The sequence below is a fragment of the Microtus pennsylvanicus genome, chromosome 10, assembly GCF_037038515.1.
Source record: "Microtus pennsylvanicus isolate mMicPen1 chromosome 10, mMicPen1.hap1, whole genome shotgun sequence".
In the NCBI taxonomy this organism is placed as follows: Eukaryota; Metazoa; Chordata; class Mammalia; order Rodentia; family Cricetidae; genus Microtus; species Microtus pennsylvanicus.
The window spans coordinates 51,233,530-51,255,717 of NC_134588.1; the positions used below are offsets into that span (position 1 = coordinate 51,233,530).

General features: G+C 42.3%; 1 protein-coding gene across 1 annotated transcript in view; it reads right to left on the reverse strand.

The window, feature by feature from the left end:
• Positions 1 to 16,604: 16,604 nt before the first annotated feature.
• Brinp2 (BMP/retinoic acid inducible neural specific 2) overlaps positions 16,605 to 22,188 on the reverse strand; it is a 101,352-nt gene continuing 95,768 nt past the window's right edge. The window contains exons 7-8 of the mRNA XM_075988351.1: positions 20,233 to 20,455; positions 16,605 to 18,639 (exon numbers count right to left, since the gene is read on the reverse strand). Coding sequence (XP_075844466.1) covers positions 17,523 to 18,639; positions 20,233 to 20,455 — 1,340 coding nt within the window. The 3' untranslated portion in view covers positions 16,605 to 17,522. The remainder of the gene's footprint in view (positions 18,640 to 20,232; positions 20,456 to 22,188) is intronic.

Genomic DNA, 22,188 nt, shown 5'->3' on the forward strand with positions numbered 1-22,188 from the left:
TCCTTCAACTTAAACCTGTCTTCGTGTGAATTTCTTTGCATGTAATTTCCTTCTAAGAATTTCTTGATGCAAAAAGTGGTTTTTACCAGCCTCATCATTAAAATGGAATTTTGTGCATGTGTCAATAGCTGGCTATCCATTGCTGCAGGAGGTGGAGGAGAGCAGCCTTTGGGTTGTATCAGTGCGAGAGTGAAATGCTAGGACATCATTGCGCCATCATTAGCATCTTACCGATGGTAGACTAATCTGAAACAGTGCTACCTGTGCCTGAAAGACACATAAGAAAAGGTTATTATTAATATGGAGTTTGGTGATTTGTAGGAAATAAACAATGGCGGGTTAGAATGATTAATTCCCATTTCAAAGCAAAATGTGCAATTCAAGAGGCCTCCTCAGCAGCATTTAAGGAAACTCTAATACACTGTCACCAAATATCAAAAGAACAGTAAGCTAGGCTCAGTACCTAATCAGGAGAGTGGTGTGTCTTTGGATGAATTGAATCTTTGGCCTTAGTAAGCCTCTTCTGCCAGGTACATAGCCCTAATAGAAAAAGACAAGATTTGAAATGGGGTTGCAGCTAAGAGCTTTGATTGGCTGGGCTTTCACAAGTCCCTTCCACATCCTCTCTTCACTGTTAGAAGAATGTGGTAAACCACTTACTTAAAGAGAGAGCAGAAGCCACACACTGGTCGAGTCAACTTTTGCTTGCTTCAGGATCTATTTAGACTTAATTTGCTGATAGTTAGTCAACAAGAAAGAGCAAATCACAGGACAACCAGTCTAGTGGTGTGCTGAATTCTGATGTGGAATGAGCAGTCATGGACCAAAGAACCTGCAGAGCAGAGATACTGCCAGGAGCTGGTAGTATATGAGACCAAATTCTGGAGTGATGGAGCAGGATGGGCAGAACACGAGATTAGATAGTTAGGAGTGTAGCACAAATCTAATTGGCTTTAATAATAAAAACCCAGAGTCAGATATTAAGGGGTGAAAGCTGACAGATCAGTGAAGCAGAGCATGCAAGTACTAGTTCTTCCCTCTACATAATCCTCAGAACCAAGGGGCCAAGATCCTGTCTCTACAAGTCCTCAGACTGCATGCCTTGAGCTTAGATCCGTGCTACATAGGAGTTTCTTTATATCAGGATAGTCTCTTTGGATATGATTTGATACCATAATCTGAAATTGGGAGATGCTACCAGCAAGTCACTGAAAGGTATCTTAGAATCTTCAAAATATATATTCACATGAAGATGTACCAGTACTGCCACAGAGGATGGTGACAGAAAAGAGCAAATGGTTCCAAGATGTTGAGCAGATGAAACATAAGACAAGAAACCTCACCACTGAAGATAGCCTGTGACAGAGTCTAAGGAAGAGGAATTCCCAGTGTCAAAACAATGAGGAACGCATTGGAGAGGAGGACCAGCTCATTGGGGACTCTGCTCTTTAGAACAGAGCTGATGATAGAAGAGACTGATAATAGCAATTAGCCCAATTTGGGAAAGCCTACAATAAAGATCTAAAGCTATAGACAGTGGCACTTGGTTCTCAGAATCAACAGGATCACGGTTGTGGCAATGAAGCCCTGTAAGGACAGAAATTAGAGCGCATCAAAGCTCAAATAGCATTTTCATAGGCCTGGTAGAGTGCTCTCTGACTTTCAAAGGCATCATTGGAGTTTGTTGTTGCCAGAAAAGTATTAAATGAGCAGTCAAAGGGAATACTTTACAGTCTACAGAAGCAAGAGATGTCAAGAGTGTATGAGAAGTCTTAAAGAATCTCTCAAATTAAAGTCCATATAACTTTGTAAGGTGTTCAGAATTGAGTCAGTTCTTACCCTTAGGACCCTGGAGGCAGAAGGAGACACTGATTCCAAATGAAAAGAAATTGTGCAAGTCCGAAGCAATTGTAGTCAGATGAAAGTCCTCCAGTCCTTCAAAAGGCAAAGCCCTTTTCTCAAGTGATAATAACATTTGGGAAAAGGAGTGCCAAGACTTCTGAAGGGTTGTTGGATATTGTGACAGAATTGATGTTAATACTCAACTAGGGAGCCAATTTACATAATGCCCTATTAGAATAGGGCTGTGTAGGGCTAAGAAATAAATGTAAACCTGCAATCTTGGATCTGCCTTCCAATACAGTCACTGTACTTATCCTATCTGATAGTCATCCTATCTGATTGGCATAGTTGAATAGTTCCTGGAATTTGGTGGAAACCTTCACCTTTGTTCTTCACCCTGTGGGTAATAAAATAGCAGAGATGGCATGAAAGCCACTGAATCTTTGCTCCTACACAAGCTAAGATAGTGAGTAAAAAGTCCTACCTGATTTATTTAGTTATTTTTGAAATATAGGGAAATGGTAGAGAAACGTGCTAATTACCAGGATGTAAAGAACACAAAGGTGAAGGTTCCATTCAAACTGGACATACAAAAAGAGAGTGTATCTCAACTGAATGAATCACTGCTTGAACAAATAGTGGCCCTAATTGCAGCTACTGTGCCAGAGGTGTTTTCCCTAAAATGGATTGATGACAGACTTCAGCATATACCAACAGGGGAGCTGCTGAATAAATTCATTTCCCTCTCTATCAGAGAGATGGGCCAGAAGTAATTCATGATTAGGTGAACTGGAGAAGGGTATTGCAACTGTGAATAGCGGAAGAGAGCACACAATCGTGTGAACTGGAGAAGGGTATTGCAACTGTGAGCGGTAAAAGAGCACACAATAGTGTGAACTGGAGAAGGGTATTGCAACTGTGAGCTGTAAAAGAGCACACAATAGTGTGAACTGGAGACAGGTATTGCAATTCTTAGGGTAACAGTTTTTCTCTGCCATGACATTGCTGTAAAATCGACAGAGAGCCTGGCATTTCACAGCTGACAATTGCTATCCATTGCTGACAGTGCTGTGCTAAGAGGATCATAATAATAAGTTACAAATATTTTATAAGTCTTATATATATGCTCTAGAAGGTGGGCATTGGGTCTTCAGAATCTCAGCACACTAATGATTTTTTTTTCAGTAGTGCTAGAGCACTCAAGCAATCCCTTCCAACATAGCCTACACAGGATCGTATCTTATATCTCCCAATATGGATACAATAGCACAAAAATAATGATATTTTCAGATCCTGGGAGCCATGATGAATATACTGTGCTAGACATTGCTATGGTAACCCATTTTCTAATTAACACAAAAAGCTGGAGGCTGTGAGAAATGGAGGAAAGAGCTCAGTAGAATAACCAAATTGTGGTCAAATTGTCAAGAACCTTGTGCCACATTACCCAGGAGAACCAATAGTTCTCTGGTATCTGTGTCTGCCATTTTTCTCATTGTTGTGACAGGATGCCTGGCAAGGCAACCAAAGGAAGAATTTATTGTGGTTCAGAGTTTGATGGTTCCGTCCATCACTGTAGAGCAAGCTTGGCAGGAATGTGAAGAAGCTAGTAAGTTACATTGTGTCTGCCATCAAGAAACAGAGAGGTGAATGCTGCTGCTGCTTTATTTGCTTTCTCCTCTTTGTTTAGTACAAAGCTCCAGTCCGTATGATGGTACCTCTCATAACAGGGGTGTATTTTCCTGCCTCAATTACACCTGTCTGGAAAAGCTTATGGAGATATGCCTAGAGATCTGCATCTTAGGTAATTTCAAATTAGCATCAAGTTTATAATCAACACCTCACAGCATCTATGGTAGGAAAAGATAATTGTTCTAGTTTGTTGTTGCTATGATAAATGCCATAGCCAAGGGCAACTTATGGATAAAAGGGTTTATGCTATCTTTTACTTTATAGTCTGTCATTGGGAAAAACCAAGGCAAGATTTCAAGGCGAGAACACATTGTTAAACCCGTTGCTTGGAACTAATTAGAGATCACAATGGAATATTACTGACTCTTCTTAATTTTCTTTTTTTTCTAAATAGAGATGAGTTTTATATTTTAAATTGTTTTTATTGAGCTATATATTTTTCTCCACTCCTCTCGCTTCTTCTCCCCCTCTCTACCCTCTCCCATGATCCCAATACTCTACCCTCTCCCATACTCCTAATTTACTCTGGAGATCTTCTCTTTTTCTTCTTCCCATGTAGATTAGATCCATGTATGTGTCTCTTGTATGGTTCTCTGGAATTGTGAACTGTAGGCTAGATTTTTTTTTGCTTTATGTCAAAAAGACATTTATGAGTGAGTACATATTATATTTGTATTTATGGGTGTGGGTCACATCACTCAATGTGAGTTTTCTAGATCCATGCATTTGTCTGCAAATTTCAAGATGTCATTATTGTTTTTCACTGTGTAATACTCCACTGTGTATTGTACCACATTTTCCTTATCCATTCTTTGGTGAAGGGTCATCTAAGTTGTTTCCAGGTTCTGGCTATGACAAATATTGTTGTTAACAAAGTTGAGCACATGACCTTGAATCAAATGAACCTAAGGAACAAACTGGTGTAGCTATCCTAATATCTAATAAAGCAGACTTCAAGCTAAAATCAATCGAAAGAGACAACGAAGGACATTTCATATTAGTTATAAGAAAAACCCATCAAGAGGAAATTTTAATACTGAACATCTATGGGCCAAATACAAAGTCACCCTCATATGTAAAAGAAACACTACTAAAGCTTAAATCACACATTAAACCCAACACACTAATAGTGGGAGGATTCAACACCCCACTCTCACCAGTGGACAAGTCTTCCAGACAAAAAATTAACAAAGAAATAATGGAACTAACAGATGTTATGACTCAAATGGACTTAATAGACACCTATAGAATATTCCACCCAAACATAAAAGAATATACCTTCTTTTCAGTACCTCATGGAACCTTCTAAAAAATTGACCACATACTAGGTAACAAAACAAACCTCAGCAGATAAAAAAAAATGAAATAACTTCATGTATCTTATTGGATCATCGTGGCTTAAAGTTAGAATTCAACAGCAACTCTAATTTCAAAAAGCTCCCCCACACATGGAAACTAATTTTCTTTTGTAACCCAGGTCCATTACAGTGCTTAGGAGTGGCATCACCCTCTGTGATCTGAGCTCTCCTACATCAGGCAGCAATCAAGAAAATGATCTATAGATATTTCCACCAGCCAATCTGCTTGTGGCAATTTTTCAGTTGAGTTCCCTCTTCCCAGGTAGGTGAAGCTGACAGCCAAAATTAGCTATGACAATTATGCCTGGAGTTTATATAAAATCCAGTAGAAGAATTTCATTTAGAACACTTGTCAAAAATTGTCTACAAATTCATGTAGAACATTTGTCTTCTGAAGAAACCCCATGCTATTAAGAGAAAATAATGATTCATCAACTCTTAAAGTGCTACTGGACCTTGGCAAACACAGAGTTTCTGGCTATGAAACTATAAGCAACCTGCGCTGCCCATTATTTGATGATTTAAGTAAAAGCTACCGAATTATGAAGTGTACCAATCCACTCTAACATAGGCATGGTACATCCAAGATTGGTCACAGTCAGGGCTAGAGAGCACTAGCAAACTAAACAAGCAGGTAACACAGAATTCCATGCTATCTGTCACTAAAGTCCCTAACATTTTTTCTGTGGATCTAATCAACAGATTAATGAGAAGAAGTTAATGCCTAACTAACAGAGAAGTAAAATGGCCAAGCTTTACTTAAGGATTTTTGACAGACTGTGATAAGTAAAACTTCTTTCTATTGGTCAAAGGTCTTATATGGGTTATAATTGGTCATCCACTTTGTGTAGAGAGAGCAGTGACCTAAGATAAAAATATACATGAATTTATAATACTGGTTAATACCCTGTCTTGTTAAGGACCCAGAAGGAGAATGATTCAATGATCAAAACATGAGAAATTCTGGGAAAGAGGCTTGTGAATGGAACTATGAAGCACACAGGAAATGCCAAGATGTTTCAACTACATGTTAATGCTACCATAGAAGAGGCACGAAACCAAGAGGCAGAATGACTTGGTCAGCTAAAGAAAGCCAGTCTCTTCCATTGGCCTCCTTGGCACAAAGAATATGTAGACCAAACAGGCACAAGTGCAAGTATGGAAGTTGTGCACAGGTCTCATTTATTAAAATTGATCTAGTCACTGCTGCCCTGCAGTGTGGTCTTTCAAGACAGCCAAGAAAACTGAAGCTGTGTAAAGCCTTTGAACAAGCACTATGGATTACCGAGTAGTTTCATAATCTTCTATATTCATTCTTGGAAACTTTTTGTGCATTCACACAATCCTGGCAGTGATTTTTATATGAGTATCTGACCCCCACAATAAAAGAATCTTCTCCTAGTAAATGCTTCTAGTAAAAGACTCAGAATGAAAACTCCTCCCTACTCTGGCTCAAGGATAAAAGCATAATAGCTAAAAATGGGATTCCACAAAATAAAGAGGAGAGGATTGTGTGTATGTATAAATGAAATATTGGGTATATAAAAATTATAGCAATACAAGTCTAATGAACAAGAAATAGCAACTTCAACAAGGTTGCTGGACATAAGATCAGCACTCAAAAGTCATCTATAGTTCTATACACAAACAAAATACCTGAATTGCCTTAATTTTTTGTAGAAACTGATAAGCTGAACCTAAAATATATATTGAAATGTAAGTGATCCAAAATATTTAAAACACCTCGATAGAAAGAAAAACAGTCAGGGTCTCTAAAATTCTATATTCCAGAATGTACTAAGTGCTACAACAGTAGCGAGTGTTCTACCGGCATGAAGATAGACACACAGATACATGAGGTAGAATTTATCATCCAGAAATCAAGCCATAACTTTATGCTCAGTCACTTTTGACATTTGTGCCCAGAAAATTCCATGGGAAAATTTTAATAAATGACACTGAAAAAGCTGTATATCTCTATGCAAAATAATGAAGTTGACTCCTAGCTTATATTCTACAATGAAAGTATACAGAAATAAATCAGAAGTTTGGAATAGACAGTCAAAACTATATTATTAGAACAAAACATAGGCACATATTTTGGTGACTGTGACCAAGGAACACATTTCTAGAAATGTGTTCTAGAAATAACAGTTTGATTAGTAGGTAAATAAATGAGTTTCATCAAAATTTAAAACTTTAGTTCTCTAAATAGCAGCATTAAGAAAACAAAAATCTTATTCATTTAAGAGGGAAAATATTTGTTAATCATGTATCTGATAAGGGAATCATATGTGGAGTACATAAAGAGCTCTTAAATTGAAACGTTCTTAATTGCCTTTTTAAAATGGGAAAAATGTCTTGAAAGAAGAAATACAAGTGGTTAATAAGCACACACACACTCAGCATCATTAACCCTCAGGGAAATGCAAGGAAGACCTGCAATGAGCTACCTCTTAACATCCACTGGCATGGCTACATGAAAAGACCAAAACCTGGGTTAGAAGGAATGTGCGGTGATAGCGTGAAAGGATGCAGATGCTTTGGAGCACAGTCTTACAGATCCTCAAATTGTTAAACATGAAGATACCGCGGTACCCAGCAAATCCATTTCAAGTATATACTCAGAAGAACTGAAATCCAATTTCAACACAAAAACATGTCACAATATTCATGGCAAAATTATATGTTAATAATGTAAAATTCAAAAAGAACCTAAATACCTGATGAATGAGTAAACAAAAATTGCTACAACTGTTTAATGGACTATTATTTGATCTTACAAAGGAGCGACATTCTGATGTGTGTTACAACATAGATAAACGTTGAAAATACTACACTAACTGAATGAAATCAGACACAAAAGACCACATTTTGTGTGAGTCCATTTACATGAAAAGTTCTGAATAGAAAATTCCGTTCAGATAGATTAAATGTTGGTTACCTAGGGTTGGGATTGAGCAGGAGTAGAGAGTGGCTGCTAATGTGTGTTGGTTGATCTTGATTGTCAGCTTGATTAAGTTAAGAAGAAATTAGATTAGTAACACTTGTGTGTGGGTATGTCTACAGGGGGACTTCCAGGGAGTATTAACTAAAGGGCAGAGACCTAGCCTTAATTGTGAGGTGAGCCACTTCACCTGTCTTGGTGAGCATTACCTGTCAACTTGACACATCTTAGAATTTTCTGGGAAGAGAATTATGTAGGTCAGACTGGCCTGTGGGACACCATTGTGAAGAGATTGCCTTGGTTTTTAATTGATGCGGGAGGGCCAATCTGACTGAGGGTGGTACCATTCCCTAGGTAGATGGTCCTGAACTATGTAAGAAAGGTAGGTAAGCATTTGCTGCCAGCAAGCAAGCTACATCTTCAGTGGTTCCTGCTGCATTTCTTTAGCTATAAACTGAGTTCCTCGGTCAGTAGTGTGATGGAGGAAGGTCATTGGTTAATTAAATAAAGAGACTGCTTGCCCTGATAGGTTAGAACATAGGTGGGTGGAGTAAACAGAACAGAATGCTGGGAGGAAGAGGAAGTGAGCTCAGAGACGCCATGCTCCCCTCTCCCGGGCAGACGCGATGAAGCAAGCCGCCAGGTCAGACATGCTAAATCTTTCCCTGTAAGACCGGTGCTACACAATTTATTAGAGATGGGTTGATCGGGATATCAGAATTAGCCAGTAAGTGCTAGAGCTAATGAGCCAAGCAGTGTTTAAATGAATACAATTTGTGTGTTGTTATTTAGGGGCATAAGCTAGCCAGGCTGCCGGGGTGCTGGGGACGCAGCCCCGCTGCCACTCCTACTAATACAGTGGTGATACTGTGTGGAATAGCAAGGGAGCCTGCTTTGATATCCTGCTTTAAGAGTTCCTGTCTTGACTTTCCTCAAAATGGGAAGTGACCTGGAGTTGTAAGTCAAATAGATTTTTTTCTCTCTCAAGGCTGCTTTTAGTTGGGGGTATTTGTCACTGTATCAGGTATGGAAATAGAATAACACCCACTGGGCTGGGGAACCTGGGTGGAATAAAAGGAGAAAGGCAGTGAATGTAGGCAGAATCTCTAACTGCCTGACTACCATGGGGTGAGCTACTCTGGCCTGTCACATCCTCCTCACCATGATGAACGGAAACCTCTGAAACCTTGAGCCCAAATGATCCATTCTTCTCAGCTCGTTTGCTCATAGTATGCGGGAAACCGAGAAGCGCTGCCGTGCTCAGGGTTTCTCCCTTGGGAGATAGAAATGTTCTGGAGGTAGTAGGTGAGGATCTGTGCACACTTTTCAAATAAAAATCATAAAACCACACACCTTTAGAGGATGAACTCCATGAGTTGTATGTGAATGAAACTGTGCTTTTACAGAGAGTGAAATGAAGATATGGATTCAGGAGCATAGTGATGGAATGTAAATTCTCAGCAGACTTTTCATTGTGTTGCTGAATACTACCCAGGGCATATGTTGCCCCCACTTGTTACCCAAGACCATCCAAAGTGGTCCAGCATCTCAAAGACTGAATGCTGAAGGAGATCCCCCAGCATCCACTGCCTAGTACAACTCTCTCTACCGTTCTATTTACCTCTATCTTGTGCTTTCACTATGACTGGAATAAACTCTGCCTTTCTCCTGTGTGTGTCTAGGAACCTTATGGCAGAACTGCACCCTGGCTCCCATCACATAATTCAGCCAGGAATTGACTGCAATTTGGTGCTTGTGAGAAGTGCACTTAAAATGCATCATTGGAAGGAGGCCGTCTAATGGACATGTTAATTAGCCATTCTCTTAGGGACTCCAAGCTCTATCATTGAAATAAGTTATATCATCAGAACAATGTCCCTGGGCCACATGACCTGGCTGGGCACAGACATTTTGGTGATGATTTATGCTGTAATACTATATTCGCTGCTTTTAGAGAAGGTCTATACAAGAAATAGCCATTTGAATGGCTTATCTGTGTCTTCTGAAAACTGTAATAGGGGAGTTTTTCCATTATATTACCCAACGACCTTTATGTAAAGGCCCAGATGATAAACCCCTCTCTGTTTCCAGGAAGACGTTTGCTTAGCAAGCAAGTCACGTGAGTCCTCGTCAGTTTGTTTTTTCCTTCCCCTTACCTTCCCTCTTTTCCCCTTCCTTCCCTTCAATAATAGATACCACCTAACACAATAAAAACAACCCAAATGTATTGGGCATGTGTTATGAATCTGTCAGCCATGCTTCATGACATTTGGCTGACCATCACCATAACCTACGAATACACAGCTATTGCCTGCCTTTTATTTCTGTACAAGCTGAGCCTGCAAGAGAATGAATGGTGTATCCAGCCTTGCACACCTATACAAGGCGCAGCTGGAACTGTCTGATTCTGGAAAGCAAGGTTCGTCCAGCTCCTGCCTTCCTGGAATTGCAAGTTTCTCCCCACCTCCCTGAGTTTCATTCCCTCAGTCATCTGCAGACTTTTGAATTAAGGAAGTGTACACACTAAATCCATGTTTGCTTTATTTCCCACAGCTCCTAGCTGAAAATGCTCAATAAATAATCTTGATTGATTTGTTCTTCCAAGTTCTGAGAGCCTTGAAAGAATGACCCTTCATAAATCTTGGCCGTTGTTTCTATTAATGATGCAAGAGCGGTAATCGCGCAGGTTGGAGCTGAGAAGGACAGAACTGAAAGTAAGAATAATTCATTTCCTATTTTAGATTAGGTGCCTCGGAGGCTCTGGGTATATTCTAAGGCCTGGGGCCTCTGGGTGCTCGCATATCGCTAGTACGAGTTCAATCATCTCGTCTGATGTATGTTTCCATCAGTGATGGGTACTCCCCGGCCCTCTCCTCAGAAGATTGACTCTGATGGGCTTGGAGAAAAGACCTTTACTCAGTCAGCATGACTCAGCCAGTCCTTGGGGCTGCTTATCTGTAAACACACATTCATAAAGCAAGTCAGAGTGGAGACCTCAGAAGTTTCATTTATTCAAGTTCCCTTTGTTTCCTGTCACCCTGCCCTCCTTCTCCTATTGGTGTATATAGGTCAGTCGTCAAGCTCTTAAACGGAGGAGAAATGAAGGGCCAGGAGAGCACCAAGATTTTCATCCGTAAGCTTAGAGCCAGAAGTGATGGATTCTTTTATTAGTTCCTGCATTTCCCCAGAGCCTTCTGGTTTAAATTCCTGAATACGACAGGGAAATGAGACATGCTTTCTGAAGCATCCTTGGGAGTGTGATTCCTGGAGAAGCAGCAGCAGCCTTGCCCTGGGAGTTTGTTAGAAATGCAGAGCCCACGCCCTGTGAATCAGGATTTTGGGGGGAAGTAAAGAGCAAGAAGAGTCATTTTCACACCACTGCTCTCTTTGTTTTGTCCGTTTGTTTGTTTTTCAACACAAGGTTTCTCTGTATAAGAGTCTGGCTGTCCTGGAACTTGCTGTGTAGACTAGGCTGGCCTTGAACTCACTAAGATCCACCTGCCTCTGCTTCCCAGGTACTGGGATTGTGCCACCACCGCCTGGCTCACACCACTACACCCTTGAGGGTGCTCCTATGAAAATGACTTAAGTGTTCCTTGGTGAATGGTAGTGTACCCATGTGGCACCTGCAGAGCGGTTCTCTACTGTGCTTTCTGTTTTCTACCTCTAAAAAGGGATCAGGAGAAATATCTGGTGACCTGGGCCACTGCTCCCGTAGTTGTTAGAAGAGTAACAACTATTTTGTGAGTGTTTCTTAAGGAGGTAGTTTTTAATTTTTCTGTGTTGTCACAATACTCCACACATTTCTACTGGAGAGTGACCCACTCTTGTTGAGTGTCCTCCATCACACGCACAACCTTATAGACATGTTCTGTAGGGTCTTGACAACCTGGTAATTAACATAGAGAGGACCTGTCAGTGATGAATAGACTAGACACTGTGGTTGACATTGAGTTTTGGTGATTTGGGGGGATGTGTCTTCTGAAATTTAAAGAGTGTAGAGCAAAACAATATTGGGAGATATGGTTATTTGAAAGAAGATGGCCCCTAAAGGGAGTGGCAGTATTAAGGGATGTGGCCTTGTCAGAGGAAGTGTGCCACTGTGGGGGGCGGGCTTTGAGGTTTCCTATGCTCAGGATACCACCCAGTGAGTCAGTTTACTTCATGTTCCCTGTAAGCCAAAATGGAGCCAGCACCACGTCTGTCTGCCTGCTGCCATGCTCCCCACAATGATGGTAATGGACAGAAACCCTGAAACTGTAAGCAAGCCACCCCAATTAAGTGCTTTCTTTAAAGAGTTGCTGTGGTCATGATGTCTCTTCAGAGCAATAAAAACCTTAACTAAGACAGGAGATAAATGTTCAGGTAAAGAAAGTAGATGCGATGCAATTGGGCTGTAGCCATAAGATGAAAATGAAGGTCATTCAGATTGTAAACGTGGGTCCAAGATACAAATGAAGATTGGCTTGACTCAGAGGCTACGGAGTCTGCTGTGCTCACTGTTCTTCCCCCTGGCAAAGGATAACTTAGAAGAAACCTCAGAACCTGTGTGGAAAATCCAACCTCCTCTTCCATGGGGGAGCAAGCTGAATGCCACAGATGTAAAAAAAAAAATCTTAGCTTAATCACAAGACTGACTGAAGGCAGAACCACAATGAAAAGTCAGAAGGTAGTACATGTTGTCCCAACACACAACCATACCTTTCCAGCCCATCTTTCTTCTTTCTCAAGTGTAATGCTCATCTAAAGAGAATAGAACCTTTCCAGGAGTGTAGGCTCTCCTGGTGTCATTGGTTAAACACCAAAACCACTTGGTGCTTACTTTTTGTATTAAAGATACCCTGCACTAGGGTATCACTTCATTGCTCTTCTTGGCTACTGCCCAAATCCAGTCCACACTGACAGTTCAAGGCTTTCATAAGCTAGTGTACCAATGCTTCTAGCATTCAAAAGAAAGATTTTGTGCAGACCCCAGAAGACTTTAGTGATCGTCAAAAATCTATAATTGATAATCAAGACTCACAGGGGCTCACAGAAACTGAAGCAACAAACACAGACTGTGTATGACTTTGAACTAGATCCTCTGCATATACTTTGTGGTTGTGCAGCTTTGGGTTCTTATAGGACTCCCAAAGATGGGAATCGGGTTGTCTCTGACTATTTTGCTGGCACCTGGGACCCCTTTCCTCCTATTGGGTTGCCATGTCCAGCCATGATATGAGGGTTTGCTCCCAGTCTTATTGTATCTTGTTAGGCCAGTTTTGGTGGATATTCCTAGGAGGTCTGCTCTTTTTTATTTAAAGGGAAACAGAGAAGAAATTCATCTGGGGAAGATGGGGGTTCTGGGAGGAGTGGGTGGAGGGGAAACTACTATCAGGATGCAATGTATGAGAGAAGAATACAAGTTAAAAAAACTGTTTTATATAGTTTACAGAAAATATAACTATCAAGAAACCAGGGGCAAGATAATGTGATTACACACAATGATCTGATATGGCCATCAGGAGATGAGCAAGACCATTGCTCTGTCTATGTCCTTCATGGACACATGTCTACTCCATGTTTAATGTTTCCTAGGAATAAAATTCTGTTATTTATTCTTAGGACCAACAACAGGGAATGCCACTGAAGTACTACCATCTCTTAGTGGTCTTTTTAGAATATTGTTTCCTTTGTCTGTTTTCACATGCCCAAGTCCTGAACTGGGCCTTGCTCACCCCTGAGACTTGGATGCCATTTACTGGCAGGGAGAAGCCAAGGAGGGACAGACGAGAGAGCTGTGTCTAGCTCTGCTGACAGATACAAACTAGGCAGGCTCTTTACTTTCTCCAGTCCCCTTAGCCTCTTCCTCTTTATGTCAGTAATGAATATATTAGGCTGGCAGTCCTCTACAAAGCTCCCCGTTCCAGGAGTACAGTCCTCTATCTTTCCATTGCCTAATTTGTAGGACTTACTTCTCCCAAGGGATATTTTAGCTTCCATGCAGAGCATAATGACAAAAGAAGACTTCTCTTAAAATTCAGGACAAACCTACCTGATGAAATTACAGACTTTAGGGCAGAACATCATGTAGGCAGAATATTCTGTCTGCTCGCAAGGCAGCTCTGTCTATCATGAACCACTGTTTTCATACTTTTGAAAGGAAGCCAAGGACAGGATCTGAATGATATGTGATACCCAGGATTGTGAGTTCATTTATGTTTTAGGCAGTTCATCACTGAGTACATTTATGGAGTACAGTATTATATTATTAGCAGCAGGTATTAAATATATTATTTAGTATTAGAGGTATTAGTCTCAAGCATTAGGGAAGATTAGCATTTGATGTATTAGTTCTTTGAGGTTACAATTAAGACTTGAATTCCTGACTTATTATCCAGTGCATGGTAGTAGCTGAATTATGGTTTAGCTTTAATTCCACAACGAGTTCACCAACATTGACAACCCAGTACTAATTAATGACAATTCTTTATTTGCAAATGTGTCTGAGAATAGGTGGCTCACATGTTTGGTTAATCATAGAATTTACAGGTGAAAACTTCAACATGGGCATTCCTTCGTTAATGAATTTCACAGCCTAGTGTTATGAAAATCTCTATGCTTAACTAAGCTTCAACCCTTTAAAGCTTTCTCGTAAGCAGTGGTTCTCAACCTTCTGAATGTTATGACCAATTAATATGGCTCCTTGTGGTGTGATGACCCCCAACCATGAAATTATTTCGTTGCTACTTCATAACTGTAACTCTGCTATCACTATGCATCATAACGTAAGTATCTGATATGCAGGACATTTGATGTGTGACCCCCTCAGAAAGGGGTCAAGACCCACAGATTGAGGACCACTGCTCTTAAGGGCCCTGGCCTACCCACTAAGTATGTCCCTTTCTTATTTCTTTCTGGATTCTGGGAGCAAAATTTTTGGTTTGCTGCTTTAACCCAAGCTCTTCTTCACTAGGCACTCCATGGTACTTCATCACAGTCCCAAAACAAAAGATTAGGCGAAGTATTAAAATGTCTACTGCCATATTTAATGTTCTTCGAGACTTCAATTATTGTTTCTCACACCTGAAGTCAAAGGGGAACTAATGCATTCGGTACACTCACCCTCACAGATACAGCTTTCCGCAGATAAGGAACGAACTCTCTGGAATAGATAACTACGTTCCTAAAACCACAGCATCTCACACTATCAGACTTCCTAGAGGTTCTTCATCTCTCAAATAAGAATATCCTAGACGTCCTTCCTCTCTCAAATAAGAACATCCCTTCTGCCAACGCTGTAGACCATTTTGATCTCTGATTCAGGGATGTAGGGCTGAGGTTTCTTTGCCCTCAGCACACTGGTGGGATTGACCCAAGGGGTCAGTCTCTGTGTGCTGACTCACTTCCTACGGAGGCAATCATGTTCCGCTGCCAGGGCTCCATGCTGCTAACTTTATGTACAGTAGATTCCCAATTTCCCTCTTCCTACTCTGAGTTTTGCTATGCACAGCGGCTGACAATTTGCCACATAAAAAGTGTGCCCGTAATTTATGAGTGGAAGTTTCTGTCCACCCACTCCTCCAGCATGGAGACAGGATCATTTCGAGTGCTAAAAGCAGACTCCACTGCCTGCCTTACACCTCGCATAAAGCCCATCTTAGGCATATATCAAAGTCTTCCTGACATTTGCAACCCTCTTCTCCCCAAGCATCCCCTCCTCTGGTACTTCTCAGCACTCCCATTGACGGAGATGTCATCTGCTTGTTCTGTTTTCCCACAGCTGAGGAGCCTGGTATAAACCCCACTTAGCAAGCAATGGTTTGAACTAGGACTAACTCGCCTATAGCTGTTTTCACCCTCAATCCTCCAAGCACTCTGGGTTTAAAACCTTCAGGGAGGTTGTGACTCAGGCCACTTACCTGCCATGGATTTGTTGTTGCTGTTGTAATTGATTAAAGGAAACATCAAATTCTTCTATACGCAACAATGGGCATACAAGACTCTTGGGTAGATGGGACCATTTTATTGTTGCGTCCCCTTTCGTTTTCCACTAAGATGTACCACAGCTACAGACTGAGATATTTAGTATCTCTGTGATTGGCTCTGAATAAAATTAAAGCTGTCATACTTACACATTGCACTTAGAACATAAACCATGTGGACAGAGAAGTGGTTGTCTGCATAATATGCTATGAGGTGGTCCCTTGCTGCTGTAAGGGAGGCTAAGCTGAGATGCATGTGTTGTCTGTCTGGTATGTGTAGGTTGGGGAAATGGCAGACAGAATGAAGAAGATGAATATCACATTTGTATCTTTGTCAATTTTCTTAAAGAATGATCCCAGACCATATAATACATAGAACATGGGAGAGTTTTCTGCTGCCCCTAGGGACAGTGACAACAGAGTCTCTCTCAGCAGGTTCCGGGACTACAGCTGCTTCTGAGTAGAAACTGCCAATCCTCTGACATGAATATCCTGGTTCCAGGACCTGTGCTGACTCTCTAAGGAAGTTCTGCTCCGTTTTCATATAATGTTTCTCCCTCCCTCTCCCCTTCTCCCTCCCACACAAACACACACACACATTTCATACCTGAGTTAACACAGACACAAATTAACACATACATACACTAATCAGCCAGCCTCCCACATCAATGTACATCATCTGTGGATACTCCTTTAAGACACAGAATGATGATGATGATAATACTGATAAACATTCAGTCAATCCAAGAAACTATGTTTCTCTTTTCTCTCTCATTTTCCCACTAAAAAGGGTCTTTGAAATGCATTAAGTCAAGTAAAATTTTACTCAGAGGTTCATATGACTGGAGCAGGTTGACAAGAAAAACAATCACAAAATAAATATTTTTTGTTTTGTTGTTTTTTAAAAAAGAACATTTCCATATACATTGTCTCTAACTTGACAAAACTGCTTCCTTGGACAGACAGGTGCTGTGGGAAGAGGGCTCTGGATGAACTGTGAGGGGCTCTTGGAACAAGTCAAAACTGTGAAACTGGGGGTGGGTGGGCGAGAAAGTGAGGGGGCTGGCAGGAGGAAGAAGTGAGGGAGTGAGCAAGGAGGCTGTGGCCTGCCCTTAGTGTCGGCTCCTCTGCCGCAGCACTGCACGCTCTTTCTGAGGAAGTGGCAGGGAAAGCCATCAGCCCATGGCCCCCCGGGGTGCAGGGAGGCAGTGTACAAAAAGTAAGAACCGATGCAGGGAGCCACAGAACAACAACATTTTAAGAAATCTGGTTAAAAAGAATACAAAAGTGACTCCACAGATGGGAGGTCTCCCGCCCCTCCCACTCTTGTCCCTTCTTGCTGTCCTGGATGACGAAAATCACCTTGAAGCATTTTCATTTCGTTTCTTTCATAGTTTAGCTGGTTCTTTTTATCTCTTCCTTGGCTCTTCTTCAAATGCATTCGTTTTAGAGAGCACCAACTTTACAGACCCGAGGCTGCTGAGCTGTGGCCTCCTTGTGAGTGGGGGCAGGGAAGGGGGTGTTGTATGCACTTGTGCACGTGTGCCGTGGCTGTTTCATTGTCTCTCGCCTGCTTCAGTCCAAGCCTTGAGCTCCCATCTCCCAGGTGCTGAAAGTCCCATGGAAGCACCCTGTTGGCACTGAGGTGAGGGCTCGGATTATCTTTGCACCCTGAATGTGTGGATCAACTCTCTGGCCAGTGCTGGGGTAGTTCCCTCATTAGCTACAGAGTTTGCCTGTCTCATACTCGACAGGGTTTGGCAGCTTGGAATTGAAAGCTCTCAGGGAGGATTGGATCCTGCCCACCTCGTTGTTGGCCAGCTTGAGCCTATGCCGGAGCAAGCAGGAGAAAAGGTCCAGTCGGACTTTGCCAGGTGGAGAGAGTTGATTGACCCGGTCTCTGAGCTCAATGAGTTGTAAGAGGGCGGAGTCCTGGGAACCTTGCGTATATGGGTAATCTAGCTGGAGAATTAGGTCTCGGATAGCATCTGGATCAAAGGGCAGGCTGTAGCCAAAGACCTGCAAGGTGTTGATTTTCATATAGCCCAAGTTCTTGGAGGGATCCGTCATCTCCAGGGGTTCATAGTAGATTGTCTCGTTGGAGCTGTCATCCAGGGACTTGATTCGGCTCCTTAGGTAAACATGGACTGTCTCAAAGAAAGTCTTCCACCTGTTCCCCAACGTGATTGTCCAGTTTTGGCACTGGGCAGCTGCATCCACGTTAGTCCTTTCCCAGTCAGGAAAGTTGCCCTCGTTGACAGGCATGAACCAGCTCTCGGAGTGGCTGCCCCCGAAGGGGTTGACGTAGATAGCCATGACAGGCTCCAGGGTGCTGTTCTTAGTGAGGCAGATCTGCAAGGACAAGGCTAACATGACATGCACCAGCCCGGGCTTGTACTTGTTGCTCTTCAGAGTCAGCAGCATCCGCTTCCGCCAGGAAGGGTCAAACCAGCTGCCCAAGCGCATGTCGTTGCTGATGAAGATCGAGTGGACCTCAATGCGGCTGTCTCGCTTCTGCAGCAGGTACTTCAGCTCTAAGTCCTGCAGGTCGGTCTCCAGTCCCAGGAAGTTCTCCAGGGACTCAGCTACCTCGGGACGGCACAGTCCCTGGGCCAGCACATAGCCAGGGTTACAGCTCCCGCAGCGAGTACTATTGTCTGAAGCACAGTGGGCGCATGCAGACCCTTCACCCAAGGCACATGGGATGGGGCCCTGGCAGGAAGATTGGTCATAGGGACAGGTGCAGCTGTGGCTCTGTTCCAGGAAGGTCCCGGGGAGGGTGCTTTCTCCACAGTAGAGAAGGGATTGGATTCGGTTCCACCAGAAAGACAGGGACCTTGAAGAGATAAAACAAAGAAGTAAGAGGCAAAGGAAACCGCATCCCCTGTCCACCCTAGGAGTATCAGGACACCGACTAACAGATGGAGTGGAGGGGCAGGGGCAAGGGAAAGATCACAGCAACAGGTTCCCTGAGTGGTGAAGACCTTGGAGCTCCACCAACTCAGTTAAGCCTGGAACTCTCTCTAGCGGACCAGCCAGGAAGATTTGACATCAGGCTTGTCCTAGAAACAGCCAGGCTAATTTCTTTCAAAACTGGAGGCTTTTCAGTGTCTTGAATCCAATCTAGCCTTTTAGTTTTCTCTATAGCATAGATTTTTAACAGTTCACAGTCTTGTCAAGTTCATGCCCAACTGAAGGTCTCTCCTTTTCTGTTTTAGCCTTCTTATAGGAAGACTTGAAATTTTTTTTGTGGATTACTTAAACTTTGGATTTCAACTTTTAACTACCTCCTCAAATCGGTTCTTTCCAGTGTCTCCTTCAAAGGACGACTCCAGTCCCTGTCTCATCTCTGTGTTCTGGTTTCACCCACGGCAACTATCTGTATAAAATTACTATTGGTTCATTGAACCCTTATTCAGAGCTGGCTTCCCTGGAAGTGTAGCGAGAACAGGGGTTCCGTGCTGTCCACAAACACATTCTCACAGAGCAAGCTTGTTTCTTGTTCATGAGGGGCACTGAAAGATTAGTTGCTAAAAAACAAAACAAAAACAAACAAAAACAAACCATTTTACTAACTCCTGCCAGTCTGTCTTCTCCACTCCTGCTTCCCGCCTTCCCTGAGGCTCAATTAGTGACATGGCTGGGCCTTTGTGACAGTAGCCACACTGCCCAGAGTCCTGTCTCACTACATATGCCAGGCATTCCTATCGTTTCCTGCATAAGCTGTCCAAGACTTCTTAGGAGGTTTTCCTCTCCAGCCTCTGCCTCTTGGGAACTATCTCTCTTTTTTTTTTAATTTATGTCCTTTTGATTGGTGTTCTACTTTCATTAGTTTCAGTGGCTAATAAGTCAGGATTTTAAATTTTTTATGTCTCTACGTGTTTGCTAAATCTTTCCTTGTCACCCGTGTCATGGAATATAGGTTTACTACACTTTTAATGAAGGCATGTATGAATGAGTGAATAAGTAAGTGGATTCCTATCTCAGTATACTCATCTAGTTCCATTGGGAGAGTTCAAGCTTCAGTTTTCTTCCCACCTATGACTCAGACAAGTGATGAGAGCCACTTGTTTGAAACAGTCTAGGGTGTTTATTTCTCATTATTTGCAGTTGGTATATGGGCTTGAACTCAACCCTTTCCGTCACTAGGAGAATTACAAAACTGGAAAAGAATAAGTGAGAATTGGGGTGTTACTGGAATAGTATTTGAATCTACTATCATTTACATAAAAGTTACACAGGCTCCCTTAACTTCTTCAGACACAACGGATGATTGGCTATGACAGAGGAGGGAGGCCAAGATCGCAGAACCAGAATGGCTGAATGTGTCGCCACGTTCTGTTCTTCCATGTTGACCACAGCATCCTTCTTGGCTTCAGCAGCTCGGGCAGGAGGTGCTGTGCTCTGGATCTGAAGCCCGGGTACTCACCTCTCCTTGGGCAGGCGGAAACGGGGCTGCCGGTGGCAGCGCTTGCAGAGATTGAAGAGGCGGCGGACGATCCGGTGCATCTTCTTTAACAGGACTTTCAGGCTGCCTCCCAGCTGTTGGTAGCGGTGCTGGACGTTAGTGTCCATGACCCAGTACTGGGAGATGGCTGTGGAGTTCAGGAACCGGTCATTGGGCAGCCTCTTCAGTAGGGCCTGGAATTCTTCTGTGGGCAAAAATACCAGATCTGAGCAGAAGCTATGGGAAGTGCTGGGAACACAAATGGCTGGTTCCTTAGTCCCAGGGGCTCCACAGAGTCGCTGCATAAGAAACAGGCCTCACACCCACTGTACTAGCTTTTTAAATTACATGTGACGTTATTGAAAATTAATTAACATATCATAAAATGTAGCTCTAGGATTCTTTTCTTAAGAATTCATTCGTTTTTTCGATTTTGGTTCTCATGTATGTGTGTGTGTGTGTGCACTCACTACATGTGTGTAGGGCCTACAGAGAACAGAAGAAGGGGGCAGGTCTCCTAGAGATGTAATTAGAGGTGGTTGTGAATGACACAACATGGTTTCAAGGACCAACTCAGGTCCTCTGGAAGAGAAGTGCATGCTCTAATAACTGAGCCGTCTCTCCAGCCCCAACTTTGGAGGGTGTTTTTATTTTGTTTTGCTTTGTTTTTTGTTATTTTATTTTATTTTATTTTATTTTATTTTTGAGACAGGTTTTCTCTGTGTAACAGTCCTAACAGTTATCCTGGAACTAACCTTTGCAGGCCAGGCTGGCCTTGAACTCACAGAGATCTGTCTGCTGAATGCCCACCGTCTGACTCTTGGTTTTTGTTCTTATTCCAGTAAATCTTTGATTTTCAAAACAGATCTCTGCCACTGCTTGAATGGCTAGAAATCCTGCTTTTACTCATAGCCTTGGGGTGTGTCTCTTTCTTTTTCTTCTCCAGGTAACTTACTCATGGAACTATCTTCTTTTCTCATATAACATATCCTGATTACTGTTTCCGCCATCTCCTCCTCCCAGTTCATTTTTCCCTCCCATCCCATCCTGATCCACTTCCTTCCTGTCTCTCTTTGGCCAAATTTCTTCAACAATACCAGGACTCTCCAGCAGAAGGTAAACAGGCTCAATGACAGGCAAATGTTGGCACAAAGAAGGTACTGTACCCAGCTCAGAAATTTTTAGAAACATTTACTCCCTGCGCCCAACCTCTCCCTCCACAGTCTACTCTCTGATTCTCTGAGATAGTCTTGCTCTCTTGGGCTCCTGGTCACATAGGTATTCTTCCTTGTAGCTAATATAGAAGCAACATGATATCTGCCTCCAAGCTCCAAATCTGTGGTCTTTTGAGCATCCTGGGTATGGTTTGCTTTTTGAACTCATGCTCAGGTCTTTCTTCTCTGCTTTGCCTGGGGACCTGTCACCACCTCCCCACCTGGCAGAGGTCTATGACACTCTCATTTATTAATCTCATGGTGGTAAAAGCAAAAGTTGTATTGAAGAACACATCCTACTACTGTTAGCCCAAAGCATCAGGCTGGGGACTAGAACTTGAATTTTTTTTAAAAATAGCTCCTTGCATCGACCTACTGCTCTCACTCTTTTAAAGACGAGGGTATTATAGCATCGAGGAACTGGATGGTTAAACCAAAGCAAGAAAGTTGGTCAGTAATAGGGCAAGAAGCAAAACTATCCCCGCAGACCCTGGTCTTAAGTTGACATTGATAATTAGTTATGTCAGCAAGAAACAACAGTTGGTCTGATTTCCACTGGGTACCAACTAGACCATTTTATATACTTCATATCTTCAGCAAATATTTATTAGGTGCAAGCATTGTGTTAGACACCATGAAATCAGTAGCAGGAAGGACAGACAATAGTATTTCTTTGTACTCTCAATGATATTTATCTTAGCTTATTAAGGCCTTTACACACACA